We start from the raw sequence: 16,088 nt of genomic DNA, 5'->3' as shown, positions 1-16,088 counted from the left end.
CCGAAAATACACCATTGAAGGCATACTTAATAGACTTCCAAACTTTTCTTCTGCCGTCAACTGGGGCCTTCATTTGCCTTTTTATATTGTGTTAATGAAGAGGCGATTCGCACGTCAAAAGAACTATCCAAATACGAATAAATAGTTTATTGTTCGGGCGCTTTTTGCTGTAACAGCAATCAAGGAGAGAAAGACAAGTCGTTTATCTTTCTTCTGAGTTTTTGTTTAACTTGTGGATTTTTTTAAAGACCTGTCTCCGGAATAACGGCCAGAAAACGCATTATTTTAATGGTATGTCTACACTAGGCGGTAAAAACTGTCATTCTATGTTTGTTGACCGAAGTAGGTCAACAACTGGTTTTCGCACGCATGTTTAACGTTGGTTTCATCGAGTGCAAAATTTTTTTATTTTGTTGTTGGCCTTCATGTTCCGACAGAATGTTTCTTAACTGGTCTTGTCCTTTGGGGATACTCGAATTCATAATTAACTTTCTGCCGGAGTGTGGTGAACAATAGTGTGGGTTTGTTTCATCAAGGCTTTTGGGTTTACTAAGCTTTCCTTTTTTGTATTTCTTTTTCAGGTACGCCTACTGATCGCGTTGGCGCCAGTGGCAAATATGACTTTCATTCGGAGCCCAGTGAGATTTCTAGTCCCCATCTCGCCAGTTCTTACGGTAAGCGTACGTTCAAAGCAGTTTGCGTAAATACAATCAAAGCATTTTTTTAGTGTAGAAAAATAGATTAGCGTTATAATATCTGGAGCACTTATGGTAAAAAAAAACTGAAACATTGGTATGAACGGTCCGACCACAACAGGATTTATTTTTGAAACCGTTTTGTGGTATTTCTGTTGTTGATAGTGAGTTGTCCATATGGCAGCATGGAGGTAGTAGGACACTCATTTGATTCCTAATAAAGACCACTGCTTATATGTTCTTTGCTTCGAAAGTCGTAGTAGTACGTTGGGGAGGGAGGGGCTAACCTTGCCGTTGTGAGTCTGGGCACTAGAGTGAAGACAGCTCGGTGTCATTCTCAACACAGAGAACCCTTCGCGGCCAGCTCTTCGGGGCATTTAGGCATCGCCATATATAGATGTATGACCTTACAGTGAAATTGGACGATCTAATGTATTTGCACGGTGCTGCTTTATTTTATGTTCATATTCATTTTGTTTCACATGATAGTTTCAAAGGTTTGAAAAATATCGTGGGCGGGCAGCACACTGTCTTCTACCGAAGTACTGCTGTTACAGAAAACGCAATGATTGGCATTTACCCAGAAATACCTCAAAAAAATGTTTGTTGGCTGACATCGGTAAACAAATACAGGTTTTTTTTATATCCACGCGTATGAATCCCAGTGCATAGGAAAATAATACAAAATTTAAACTACTAAGTGATTCTGGATGCCTTTTAAAGTGACCACCACAGAGAGAGCCCAGTGGTTAGCCGTGTTAAACAAAGCTGCACTCTTTCCGAGGTTCATTAGGCTTATGATCTCGGAAGCTTGGAAGCGTTCTAGATTGCAAACTGGAAGCAGCAGTCTTTTGGGTTTCGAAGTGGCTTGGTCGGCTGCCCGGTGAATACGCGAGTAAACAAATTTCCTACGAACGTGCGCTTCAGCTGAAAACACAATGTTCATGGTTTTATAGACTTTACTTCTTCAAAAATATCGGCAGAAATCATTCTAATCACTTTTACCATCCCTGCTAAAACGCACACTCTTGGGAACCAGCAAGAGAAATCCGTTTTGGTTTGTTTGGGTTATGATGAACAGTTCCCTGCAGAAAATAGTGTTTTTTAGACCTAGGGTTGCTCTACCAGCGCCTTACTATAAAGGATGAAAGCCCCTTGCGGGCGCTTCACTCCGTAGAAAAAAACAACGTTCAAATGCATAAAAGAAAGCTCATTTAAAGTGTTCACTTTACCTAAAAGTACGGTGGAAAAAAATAAATACAAGTGAAAATCAATTAAAGTTGTTCTATGGAGAAACTAGGCTTATGTCAGGTTGATTTTAAACTGCATTTCCAGCTATTACAAACATAGTGCATGATATCCAAAAGAATGCTCGGCGTGGCTGTTACTCTTGGTTTTTACATAATTGTTGCATTACACGACTTGTACAAATGTTTTGAGGGATTGCATTGTTGAAAACACAAAGATTCAGCTCTAATATGGCTGGTTCTAGTCGTTCCAGTTTGTAATTTAGGCATCCCGCATTTTTTACATGAAATTTTTGTGTTCGTTTTAAAATAAAGATGTAAGTCAATACGTTACGTCAAAGTTCGGTTATGTTCGCTCCTTTCCATAACGAGAATTGTTTACTCTTTGATATGTCGGAAGGTTGTAGAAAGCGTGCAGACTATGTCCAGAATAAAGCTTGTTCCGTGTTTTTACTTCACGGTACTCAGGCGGCGTACCAGACCTTCAACCGTGGCCGCCTTCTGGTTCGACCGCCGTGGATCCGGAACATTGCGTATGTCGTCTGTGAGTCTGGGCTTCGCTACATCTGCGCGCTCCCCACGTTCTTTCTCTTCGGGGTAAATCTGCAACAGATCAATGAGGTAAGTTATGATTATGAAGCACAATTACGGTGATTACGTTATATTGTTGCCACCTGTCGTCTACCTTAACTAGCGCATGCAAATTAGTGCCTCTGAATTTTGGGTTAAACAAGAAGTGAACGGTAAACAGTAATTTGAGGAATGAAAAATAACTTAGGAAAAGAATATTGTGGGCCCTTGGGGGTTGAAGCATGAACAAAGTTTTGTTCATATTACAGAAATACATTGAGCACAAATAAGCATGTACCCTACACAAGATAAAAAAAAACAAGTGCAGAAGGACTGTGCAGTTTATTTTGCGTAATCCAAAAACTGGTGTACACTTGCATAAAAGCGAAGCGTTCGTAATTCCATTGAAACGTAAATAGTTGTGGTGTTTGTGTACACAGCCTAATATCAGTTAATATGAGGCATTTCCGTTTGTTTTAGAGGGAGGCTGCCTTGCGTACCATGACCACCAGCCTTCAAATGGCCACTAATTGTTTTCGTTTACAAGCTTTCGAAGTGATTTATTCGAAAATTTCTATTCACGCTTCCTTTAAACGGCACATTATACAATAAACTCTTCCTGAGCTAACGTTGTTAGCAATAGTTCACGTGTTTATTGCGCCAAATAACGATGTCCCTACACGGCGCACAAACAAAGCACGTAACTTCAATATTTGTTCATGAGAACTACTTTTTTATCTTTTCAGTCGAAGTTGGCTGTGTACACTAGTCACATACCTTCCGGTGCGGCCAAACTCAACGTTGAACAATATGCCCAGGTAGGTATAGGAACTTTTTAGCACGCATTATTTGTAAGTATACATGGTTAACGGAGAAAAAAAGAAGCCCTGCATCGCTCCAGGGCAAGAAAAAAAAAACAGTTGGGGTGAAAAAAAAATTCTCATCTGCTGCGCCAGGTTATGCAACTTCTTGCACCATATGCTTAAAAAAACAACTACTGAAATCAAACACCAGGAAATGCAGGGCGCGGGACTGAACATTCGCTGCTAGTGGACTCGCCGAAGTGCTGGTGAGACACGCGGTGTTATGGATAGGCGATGGTAGGACACGCCTTGACGCCTGTCTTAAGGTTGCGCGTTTGCAAAGATGCATCACAGGATTTGAGTACCTGCCGCATTAAGCTTTGCACTCCGGCCGTTTATGCTCACTCTGCCTCAACCTTGCCTTTTCAATGTCTGTGAATGTTCCTGGGTTCACTGCACAGGAGGCGGCTCTTTCAACCGCATGTGCGTTCTGAAATCGACAACTCATCCTGAGAGCGCCGCTCAAGGCACGCACGCTTTCGTCTAGCGACACATCAGCAGATTAAAGAGACGCTAAAGGGTGGAAAAACGTTGCCCTTTATCAATGGATTACAGTTCCGAGAATCTAAATGCACAATTCTCGCCAATAAAGGTTGTTTAATAACGCATAAAACGCCCGAAACGTGAAAACAGGGACGACCCTGCATACACTTCTGGGTACTACGGTTTGTGACGTCCCAAAAGTGGTGTATGCCGAGACCTCACTGAAGGAACGTATATAGATGTTGTCTTGAAATAGACAGTGGCCAAGTGGTTGAGCACGGGAAATAAACGTAAATCAAAGCTTCCAGTGCGCTCATCGTATCTAAAAACACTGACTTATGTTTTATACACTGCGAGGAATACTGCTTCTCTTACTATTCAGCCAGCTATCGTGCTGACAATTTCGTTTTCGAAAACCATTGGTGCGCAATTAACGAAGTCGATCACCTACGAAGGTGACCGAGCGGGCTTCTTCAAGCATGATACCCTAATGGGAGCAACTGAAGTCTCTTCATTAGAATCGGCAAAGGACACAAGGTGCACTGCAGGTAATAAGCGAGCCACCCGAGCTTCCAATCTGTCGTTTACTGGGTGTGGTGGAGGAGTAGTAGAAGGAGAGGTAACACTTCATTTAAAACGAAGCTCGGAAAGTACGCCCGGTTCAAACATATTCGCCCGTGAAATGGACCTACTGTGGATGGTCAGCTGAGCGATCCACCTGTTTGCCTGGAGCCGCCTTTGGTAATTCATAAAGCGTGTGTCGCTCTTGCCTTGTTAATTTTGAGCCAACTGAATCGCGGGCAACAACGACTTCGACACATCTTTTGTGAAGACTATTTCACACTAGGTTCGCGACGCGTGAGTGAGGATAATATGACATGTCTGTGATCGCCAAACGATGTGAAGTGAATTGGCTCAGAGAGTTTCTCTATAGTTTATTAGAGGGGAAACGGCGCCTGGTAATCCATGTCGACATGGCGGTTTATGGGAAGACCCCCGCTTTTCTCTTGGTCTTGGCATGACAATTGGATCGTAAGCGGTTTTTGGAAGTTACTTTCTTCACTATGCTTTACACATCTACGAGCTACGAGGCAGCCGAAATTCTCCCTGTTCTGTGGTAGCCGTATTCAGCGAGACAGCCGGCAGTGCGGGATCGTGCCTTACGTTGGTCATAACGAAGTCGAAGGACGTATGAATGAGCGGGTAATATGCCGCCGCGAAATTTGTAGCGGACGAAAAAAAGACACAAAACGTATTTCGGCGAACACAACGTACTACACATACGGGCGCCTGTATCCGCCCTACCTTGTCATTTTCGACAACTGTTTAACGCACGTTTTCTTTTTAAGTGCGAATGCACTTCTTAAGCGAGCCTGAAGCGTCCGCCGCCGTCCGCATAGCAACAGCTGCGGGTGCGCGCGCTCCTCGTCTTCCTTGGCAACGGGGGAGATGGGCGCGCGCTGCCTGGCCGCTGACATGGCACATACCCACGTGGGGGATTGGCCAGGAATCTCCTCGTCTTCCTTGGCAACGGGGGGAGATGGGCGCACGCTGCTTGGCCGCTGACATGGCACATACCCACGTGGGGGATTGGCCAGGAATCGGGCGTGAGAAGGGCTAATGCACCCGCTTAAAGGAGTACTGACACGGAATTTCAAAGCTGAGATCCGCTCTAGCAATCAAGTACAACGACAACACAAATAGGTGTCTGTGAATAAATACATCTTTCTTTCTTTGTAGCTGTGTGTGTGTGTGATCTCTCTTTCGCGAACATTACCGAACCGCGCAAATTCAACTCGTGCATTCGCACTTTAACATTCTTCCCCTCGGGGAAATGCGGGGAATTTTTTCTTCTAGTATAAAGAAATTGGCTCAGCAGGAAGTTTTGCTAAACTGCAGCTGACGGTCGGTGCACTGGTTCACCACGAACGTGACGTTTTCAAAAAAAGCTTTACAAACGCTCAAAAAAACTTTGCAAGCGATTCAAAGAACTTATTATTTGAAATATTGGTAAAATATTAAAAGGAGAGTCTCTAATGAGTTTCCCACAAATATCATTATTGTTCGTAACTACCACCTTGGCCTACAGAGCGGCACGCACAATCGTTCCAACAAAAAAACCCGTTATTTCCTTTTTCGTTAGTTTTCAACTAGCCAGTTTTATTTTGTACTTACGTAATTTTACGCTATTCTTCGCTTTTTTTTGGGCTTTGTTTAAATTTGTTTTCATTAAACGTTTTGATCCAAGCCAATGACAAAATTAGGGTGAGTGCATGATGCAATGGAGGCCCATGGGAACACAGACGGCCTTGATGTGAGCCGCTTAGACGCTAGCGCCAGATTCCTGTATAGTAAGAAACTCTATAGAATGGGCCCTCCTGAACGGCGCCAGCCGGCAGCCAACGAAGCCGTGCTTGATATTCTAAATGACCCCTGCTGCTTCAAACTGGCGCTCGTCGCGGTGTATCCTGCATGCTCGCTTCCGGCTGCATGCAATCTGGGATGCCGGTGTAGGCGGTCACACCGGGCGCTCGAGCATCTAAACGCGTTTCTCATGCCGTCGGTGAAAAATCAAAAACGCCCACGCTGTCTCCTGGGCCAGAGAAACTTTGCCGTATTCGGCCATGACTGGCAGACGTAACAGCTACAGATGCGATACTTTATGCTCCACACCGCCACGGGGCTTCGCTTCTATTTGGGCTAAATCGCGAATGAACGAAAGGAAAGTCGGCGAAGGAAACGCCAGCTTTATTTACTTATTTTTTAGCAAATAGCGGATCGTTGCTCGTTAAACAAACACCAAGAGATCGGCGAACTTCAGATTTTACAGTGAAAACAAAATTTGATTCTACGTTTATGGTTCTTTTAACCTGTCCCCTGCCCTTTATCTATCGATGTATGACCCATCATATCGCGCGTGCACTTTTGGTGACATTGTTCACAACTTGTATTTGTTCCCACGCCTTCATTATAATACTAAACTTCACCTATAATAGTCGTTATTTGTGGAAGCTACGCACCGATTTGAAAAGAAGGGGTATTTTAAATATTTTGGAATATCTAAATACATTGTTATAGTGAGCACTGCCAGAAGAGAAGTGACAGTTCTTCTCTAGGTAGAGTCCGTTTAAAATAGCAAGAAGAAGTATGAACGCTTCAATAAAATACATATTCAAAGATAGTTGTCTGGATCCTTTTTGAAATAAAGACAATCGCTACATGCTTTGCCGTATTAAACACCAGCTGCCAGCTGTCCATCGCAATTGCTACCTGTATGTTGCAGTCCGCCGAAAGCATTTTATTACTAAACTTCCTCCTCGAAATTGAAACTGTTTCCAACAAAAAGCATTCATTTAAACTAAGCGCAGATATTCCTAGACGAAGATGCCAATCAGACACAAAGGAATGCAGAGAAAGTAAACGTTACAGCACCCGATTCCTACCGATGCAGATACGTCTTGCCTTATTTTGGTTTAGCACAAGGCGTAGCTAAAACTTCATGCTTTAAAATTGGGGCAGCGTCTGCCACGTAAAAAGGAACATGGTTTCTGCCTCAAGAAATATCTACTAGGAGGAAGAACACAGTACACAGTTCTGATAAAGGAAGTATTCTTGAAGTACGCGTGACAAACGCATGCAATATGGCAACAAATGTGTCGCTTCTCTCGGCGCCTTCCTTTGTTGTGGATATCAACATTATCCAAAGAGGAGGCCAATATCCAGCGGACACAGATAGCACCAAAATGTGGTAAAAATCAGCCTCCATGTTCCTCAACATCCCCAATATTTTATCAGAAGGTGCACACACAAGAAGCCGCAATAAGTACGTTTTGTTGAACTCGGCTATTTTTTGGTTGTCATTCCTGCAAGGTATGCGTGATACAAGAAGCATGCTTTTCTTACAGCACGGTGGTCCTCTGCGTAGTTTTCTTAGGCCGGTACTTTATATAACACCCCGTGTCAAGAGAAATTTCGACGCGAAAAGTATTGTTCATAGATGACGGAAATTGTTGCATGGCGTGATCATGCCAGCTTAGCTTGGAGAACGATGGGCGCAGCTACTGCGGCTTGCGTGGCGTGGAGGTGTTTCTGCGTTCGTTCGCACCTCGCCCCCCCCCCCTTTTGGCTATTGGTTCAAATATTTTTTTGGATTTTTTTCTAAGGCGCATTAAATAAAGTCGTCTTATGATGAATAGCGCGACTACCCTGCTGACCCAGAAAGCCGTCGTAACCATTTGTATCATTTAGAGTTTTGAAGTTGCGTTCCCAACGTTTGTGTTTGTGTCAGTGAATCGGTAACGCGGGAGCACTGTGCTTAGGCGCCAAAAAGGGCTGCGCAAAAGATGACCGTTTTTAATTTGAAAACAAAAAAAAAACGCCTTACAAAGAAAACTCGGCATCCAGCCTCGGCGTAAGCTAAATCTTGTTCCAGAAATGGCCACACGCATGCTGGTTATAACGAGGGAAGAGAAAATTACGCAGATTCTAAAATTTGAAACCGGTTTGGAGATATTGGGAGTCAAGCGGGCATACTTTGCACCACGGCCCCCCTTTATTTAGGAAAACAAAAGTTGTACGTGACGAATGCGTCGCGGCCTGCGACTTAAAACATTTTGTTACAGGTACGTATTCAGTAGTAAAGAAGTAGTAACCATGGAAGTTAATTAACTAGAAAAGCACGTTTGCACCAATGTAGAATATGTTTGCTTACGAGGACAAGGCTGAAGGAAATAAGCAAAAGGAAGGAAAAAACAAACTACCTCCGCTGGTACGTTCTCTTACCCTCATGGAGAAGAAGAGGGACACCGGGAAATCGAAAAAAAGAGCAATGAAAGGAGATTCTGCATTGTATCCGGCTTCCCGGTGTATAAACTTCATCCTCTGTTTGCATGTAGTGTCTAACTCGTTTGTCTTTGCTGGGGTACCTAAAAATGCTGCCATTGGTGGACGTTTTACAAAGTGCGCGTTCCTCCTCTGTTAAATTGGTTTCGAGCATCGAGCACATATCGTAGAAACCCTTCCGAGAGCCTGTGACTCTAGGGTAAACCTTTGCAGTACATATTCATTGCTGAAGCAGCTACGTTCGTGTAGGCCAGGGCTCATATATTTCAGGCAAGGTAATTCAATAAAAATATTTATTTTCAAGTAAGGTTTTAGAATCAGTGCGTGGGCCCACTTTTTTGAAGGACTGCTCTGCTCTCATTAAACCCTCACAAGGCGAGCACGTCGCGGCAAGCGGCGTTTCCCGGCCGAAGGGCAACCCGTAAATGTCACAAAGGGGCATGATGGTAAGCAATCGCACCTAGAAAATTTGGCTTCCTGCAGGCGGCATCGCCATCTTTTCAGCACTTGGCGAAGACGTTGCAAAGAAGATAGAAGGCATCAACAAAACTGTCCAACGGCAACCTTGAATAGTATCTGGCTCTCCAGTGTCGATGTCAGAGACCCTGTGGTAAAGACGAAAGTTAGCAATATGAAAATAACTTTTTCTTAAAACGTGAAAGCGGCCGGAAATGAAGATGACTTGTTCAAAACTGCAAAAAAGCATATCGTACCGTGTAAAGCATATCTTACCGAAGAAACAGCACTCAAACAGAGGGAACAAAATAAAGGTCCACAACACATGCGCTGTCTCTCAACTTAAGGTTTATGAGAAGGACGAAAGAATTTATACAAGCATGTGTCCATGCGTATCCGCACTAACCACAAAAAATCGCAGGCTAGAAAAGCACTAAGCGAAAAAAATATGAGAAAGCACATGCCCCCATAGCCGGCCAATCATTCGAACATGAAGCTGATTATACGAGCTTCTTTTTTGTGTAGTGTAATCTAAGTTTTCCGTACGCATGTTTATTTTAATGCAGTGAATAACGAACAGTTCTACAAGCTACCTTGAGGTTTTATTTTTGTTCTATCAAAAAGTGGCTTACTGCCATGCGGCTTACACGTTTTCAATTAGTAGGCAGGTTTGCAGATGGTCCATTTTTTATTGTCCCCGAGTGTTTTCCCTCCTGAAAATTCAGGCAGCGGCCCGTCTGCCCTCAACCTCACGCCACGCCGCCACCTCACCCTCCCCCCCCCCCCCCCCCCACACCTTCCCACCGTACTGGGGTACTTGGTACACGACACAGGTTCTACACAGTAGAAACGAGCGTGCGTCCATATCAGAGCATCTGTTTTATTTTTTTCCTTGGTATGAAATAATATTTGTTTGTCAACAAGCACAGTGTGGCTATTTTATTTCTGTCCGAGAATATGTCACTTCTACATAATATCGGGATCAAACTTTCTCCAGTCGGTGTGCCATCTTAATCGTGTATGGCAACATCGCCCGTTTCTTTGGCTGTTCTTTTTGCGCTTCATTCTAACTGTCCTCAATCTGTGTTGCTAATTCTTCGTACACCAAAATTAACCCTGTATCTGGAAGCCCCCTGCCTAGAGACGTCTAACCTGGTCGTAAAAACGTATGTCTACAACGTGTTGGCAAGAGTTCCTCACGGCGGATCAAAGGTTTGACTTTGGGATGGCTGTGTTCAATATTTGAGTGCCCGAAGACACAACTGCGGAGCCGTTTTACTGACCTATGGTTGCATCTCCAGCAGGTATCTTGCTCTTCAAACTTTATCTCTAGGTACAGAGTTGGCATACCCCCTTCTACGGAAGCTCCCTAGTGAACACTAACCCCCTGTGATTGTTTTCAAGCGCCTCAAAAATTCCTTCGACATTTGCTGAGGCTTCTTTCTGAGACACATTGCTACAAAACCAGGGGTCTTCTTCGGGTCAGGGTAGCACCGATACTCAGAGACATATTTCTAGGGAATGTATATGATATATTGGAAAATCTTTTCGCCGTGGAGGTGATCCGGAATTCCAGATACGTAGACGCCTACTTGGTTTTCATGACCCCCCAAATGTTGAGCGAATGCTCGAGGTGTTTGAAAACAATAGTATATGGTTGATCTCTTCCGGCAAGCTTCCCGTGGAAGAAAGTATACCGTTTCGAGACCTAGAGATAAAGTCTGCAGAAAGACATACTGGTTGGAGATAGAAACCTAGATCAGTAAAACCGCTTGGGAATTAGTCCTCTGGGCACTCAAAAAGTGATGAGAGGCATCCCCAAGCCAAACCTTGGATCCGCCGAAAAGGTGTCGTGCCAACTTGTTGTAGACATAAGTTTCTAAAAGCAGGTTAGACGTTCCAGGCCGCCGGGTTTTCAGATACAGTAGTTTTTTTCCGTGTGCGAAGGCTTAGCTTGACAAATGAAGTACAGCTAGAATGAACCGCACAAAAGAACGGGCAAAGAAACTTGCGATCATACCATACACACGCACTGTTACACACCGGCTGAGGAAAGTTGGATCCCTTATGATGAAGGAGTAATATTTTTAGCCAGATACGAAATAAACAGATTTAGGTCGTTGAAAAATATAAAAAGACAACAAATCTTGAAGAAACATAAACAAATGCAATCTTAAGCACGCATACGCCTGTGTGCCGTGTAGAACCTGTGTTCTGTACAGAATACCCCTGTCCTAACGGAAAGTGTACGAGGGGCACACGGGCCGCTTAATGACTATTCGGATGAGAGAGAACCCGGGGACCTTAAAAAATGCAACATCTGCAAACCTGTTTACCCATTGTAAAACGTGTAAGTCGCATGGGAGCAAGCCACTTTTTAAAAGTACTGATGTGCTTCTTAAATGCAAAAGTCAGACGACAAAAAAGCTTGTAGACCCGTTCTACACTAATGGCAGTTAAGAAACATGGGTCAGCTGAATAACCATTGTACTTCACAAAAAGGAAGCTTGTATAATCAGCTACATGTTATAATGTATTGCTGGCTAAGCGCCCATGTGCTTTTTCATGTTTTTTTTTCCCGCTGTGATTTTCTTGCGCGCCACACTTCGTTCTCAGTGCGCATACGCATGGGCACATTTGTTTTACAAATTATTTCGTCCTTCTAATAATCATTCAGTTGAGAGTCAGCGGCGCTTGTGTTGTGCACCCTTCTTTCGTCCCTTCGGTTTCCGCGCTCCTCTTTTTTCTTTTGAGCCGCGATTTATTATGGGCTGTGGCGCCATTTGCCGCTCCTTGCTACCACCTTTCGCTCTCCCCTCACTGTTTCACTACTTTTTTGATAAACTGAACAAAGTTTTCTCGAATGCCATTCAATTTTACCACTGCTGCAGCGATCGTGTGCCTTCTCCTGGAAAACGTCGCATCCTGCTTTTTATCTTTTCTTTCTTGTTCTGTCTGTAACCGCATGAGCGGAAGCTCTGTTCTTTTCGTAGTTGCTTTTACCTCACACGGGCTGCCTTTCAACGGCATTTTTAACCCGTTTATTTTAATTTTTTCTGTGGTCAATTTTTTTCTCTTACTATAAAAAAACCACCCAACCAGCACATCTTACTAAATGAACGCGGGGAATGGCGGTTAAGTGCACATAATTTGCCTCAAATGTACCCGTAGTTTTCCTTCCGCTCAATAATAGGGCTATGTATGAGTAGTGCTAGCGGGTTTAGGAGTTTCGAATGGTTCTGCGTACTTGTTGTTAAAGTATCCCACAAACGTTTGGCCGCAAGGATATTTCGAGGTACAAGCGGACATATTTTCAAAGCCTCTGTTTTCATGTGTGACGCCACAGGACTCTTTATGGGTTAGGTACGGTGCATATTTGCCGTGGCCAACTTGTGTCACCGCGGACAAGCTACGACGACAAACGGCGCTCTTAAATGCTGTGTATTTAAAAATAGGATGTATTCAATTCTGTGGTCGTGGATGACCAACGAAGATGCATACAGTACGTATTACACACGTGGTTAGAGAATGGGCGCTTTTTTAATTTTTCTCAACAATTGACAACCGTAGTGACTATGGCTTTGGGAAGATCTGATGTATGAAAGGGGACTACAGCTTCATTGAAGCTAACAAAATTAGGAGAGTGTACTTTCCTGCCATAAAACGCTAGATGTTGAGATAGGACTACGTGCCACAACGTGTACATCTTCTCGGGGAGGTAATAAAGACAAGTAAATTATTTCAGCATAATTACAGTCGTAAAATTACATTTCTATAGATAGCATTATTGGGCCCGTTTTAAAAACAAGAGTTGGAGCCGCTTTATGAGAAAAACTCTTGTGAGGAGTATTCTTGTCACTGTGAAGTATTTAATTGCGACAACTAAATGATACTCAAAGTAATATTACGGTCGTGTCAGCGGTCAGTTATTTTTTAATCATCTTCTTGAAAATTGAAATAAAACATGAGTTACACGTGTTTCTTACTTAGTGTTTGCAATAGGTTGGATTTGGATCAATGCTATCTTGCGGCTCCGATTTGTTTGAGGACACAAAACATCCACAAAACGCAGCTATAAACAAGCACTTCACAAGCAGAATATTTCCTCCGCCGCTGCGCCCGCCACACCCCCCCCCCCCCAAACAACACAATTAAAGAACAAGAACGTTGGCGGTAGTACGGCGATGAATCTGTAAATGCTGCGCAATTTACGACAATTTTGAAACAGGGAGCTTTGGCTAAACATTCATTCCGGCAGCTTTGAGCAGCACACAAAAATTTCATAACCAACGCTGACGCTGCATAACCGTGGAGCTCAGAGCAAGTGAGCCAATTTTTTTTTGTGAAAATTATCTGCACACCTTCGTTATTTTTTCTTGTTTCCTGATACGGCTGTTTGCAGAAAGGGTTGAGAACAATTGAACAGATAAGATGGAGCAGCATTTCTTATCGACCGGAAATAGATTGAATTCCTTCAACCACAAATTCATTGTCATAAGAACCGAATACTTCGCTTATCCTTGCAGCACGTGTTGATAAAAGTCACACCGTCAAGGACGGTATGATTCATTAGTAGCATCTTTTTTTTGCAGAATCCTTTTCTATTCGCCACCATGTTTAATCGACCAACGACCAGGAAGGCTAAGCGAAAAGATAACGCAAAGGTTTTAGCGTTGTATGAATATATGTATGTTGTTTTTGCTGCTCACTTAAACCTTCCAGGTTTTTCATTACTTGAAGAGCGGAATTGCTTATGAGCGAGCATTTCTAAGCGACATATTCTGAATCGCGTTTACCTGCAACGCGCTATATAACGCTTTCTATAAATACTTATGTGTTTATATATAAAAGTTTTGCATGCCCATGTGCTGCATAGTCGATGTGAAACATTTTTTTGACCTTGGAAAATATCGCGCCAGCGATAACTCAGGTTTTAGCAGTGACAGATCCGCTTTAGGAGCACGTCTGTGGGAGTAAATAAGCTATTTCGACTTATACGTCACCAATTTCGCTTCAGTTGCCATTGCATGCTTGATGGCGTAGTTGTATTGCACTTCACTTTTCTGTAAAGTTCATTCATCCGATGAAATATACGACTAGCTTCGCACGGGGCCATCGAAACTTTACATGTTTGCGGCCAAATGCGCGTCAAAGTGTACATAATTGATACATAAAGTTGTAGGCGCAGAGGGAGAGAGAGAAGAAAAAAAAAGAGTGTGAGATCTACATTTCAGCGGTTCAAGTTCGAAGCGCGATGCCATTATGCGTGTTTAAAGGGGAGAGGTGTTCCAAGAACTTTTGAAGGTGCGGGTAGGCAGGTGGTGCGCCGAGTGCTTTGTTCTGGGAGCCAATGGGGGAAACAGGGCTTCACGTTGAACATTGAGGGGTGCAGCTTAGTATGACCACAACGAAGTGACGAAAGGAGAAAATGGTCTGTGGCTAGAAATACGGGAGACCAGGTGTCCCGTTCTAATCGCCACTATGAATTCTAGTTTTTCGGATAACCGCAGAGTAGCTGACATTGGGAGCGCCTGGAATTCTGTCCTACTAAATGCTGAAAAACATCGAGAAAGAGGAACCCTTTCAGTGCGTGTTTAAGCGCAGGGGTTAATGCGACCCTATTACGTATTGCAACAATGCCATCTTTATGCGTAGACGACTGTGGGAGCAGCGCTATCGCGGTAGTAATGTAGGACGCTCTCCCTGAAAGGATGATACAGGGGAGCATTCGTTTTATAATCTCGGTGACGGACACACCTTTGAGATCTCTCTAGGTGCTGCGACGTCAATGAACGCAATCGCGAGTGAACATCAAATGCAATTGCGGTATTTCCTGGAAATATATTCATGAGCGGTAACATGAGCGATCGAAAACGTACATGAGGCTCTCATATGCGGAAGTATCTCGTACCAATCTCAGAACCAGACAGTGGTATGTAACGGCAAAAAATATTAGCAGATGCCTGTAAAACATATGATATCCTGGCAATATATACCTCATTTATTCATGAAGTGTGTGCATTTGCTACCAAATGCACGAAGTGGCATCGGTCTTGGCATGATCATATGGCGTTAGTTGATTGGGGTGAGAAGCACTGCACTTTTTACAATGAGTTCGTACAACCGTGGACCGCGAATTTTTTAATTGTTTATGTTCAGTCGGGACGTCGTGCTAATTTATTTTTTTTGTGACTCATTGGGATAGCTAGGCACAAGTAACATATGTTGAAATCGAAATGCCTGTTTTGCCAAACCGCATTGTTATTGGCGCATGCTGTCCGAGAAACGTCGTCTAGGGAAAGTGTACTCTGACTGTGATTTTTTTACCTCATGGCTGTGATTTTTTTACACCTGCAATTTTTTACCTCATAATCACTTGTTTTTCATTGTTCTTTGTCTGTGTGGCCACGTTATGCTCACAAATAAAATGGCTCCAAGCAATTTTGTACCGACTTTCCGAAGGAAAAAAGCAAGAAATGCTGGAAAATCTTTTTAATCATATAATTTCTTCAAATGTATTTTAAAATGCTTGTTTCCAATACTCAAAGACTTTTAAAAAAAAGTCATAGTTTCCTACATTTTGAACTGCAAACATGACATAACGCTCTGCAAGAAACTTCCATATCTTAAAAAAAAACTGGAGATCATTTACTTTGTTGTAACGTAGGTTCAGCTTGTGTTGGTATATATGTAAACCTGTTGCACTTGCTGTAAATATTCAGGGTCGTATTATCAAATTTGTGAATTAAAAATCCGTTGTGGATTTTTTTTTGTCGGTTAGACATATGCAAACGGTTTCTATGTTCACAAAATCATAGACATTCATGTTCAAGTTCATGTCGTTTCGGACCCACAATCGTTGCAAGAACCCAACTGTTTTGAAGTGTGACATCTCTTCCAATATTTTTCCAACCTTGTTACCCTTATTCACA

General features: G+C 43.1%; 1 protein-coding gene across 1 annotated transcript in view; it reads left to right on the top strand.

The window, feature by feature from the left end:
* The window catches only part of LOC144142036 (lipase member K-like), a 64,042-nt gene that overhangs the window by 40,739 nt on the left and 7,215 nt on the right, over positions 1-16,088 (top strand). Inside the window, exons 5-7 of the mRNA XM_077673461.1 lie at positions 582-674; positions 2,411-2,563; positions 3,259-3,330. Of these exons, the coding sequence (XP_077529587.1) occupies positions 582-674; positions 2,411-2,563; positions 3,259-3,330 (318 nt within the window). The remainder of the gene's footprint in view (positions 1-581; positions 675-2,410; positions 2,564-3,258; positions 3,331-16,088) is intronic.

This window comes from Haemaphysalis longicornis, unplaced genomic scaffold (genome assembly GCF_048455015.1).
Source record: "Haemaphysalis longicornis isolate Haplotype H1 unplaced genomic scaffold, Haemaphysalis longicornis Haplotype H1 scaffold_6, whole genome shotgun sequence".
Lineage (NCBI taxonomy): Eukaryota > Metazoa > Arthropoda > Arachnida > Ixodida > Ixodidae > Haemaphysalis > Haemaphysalis longicornis.
Note: the sequence above shows the minus strand (reverse complement) of the source record. Positions and strands in the feature narration are given on the sequence as shown.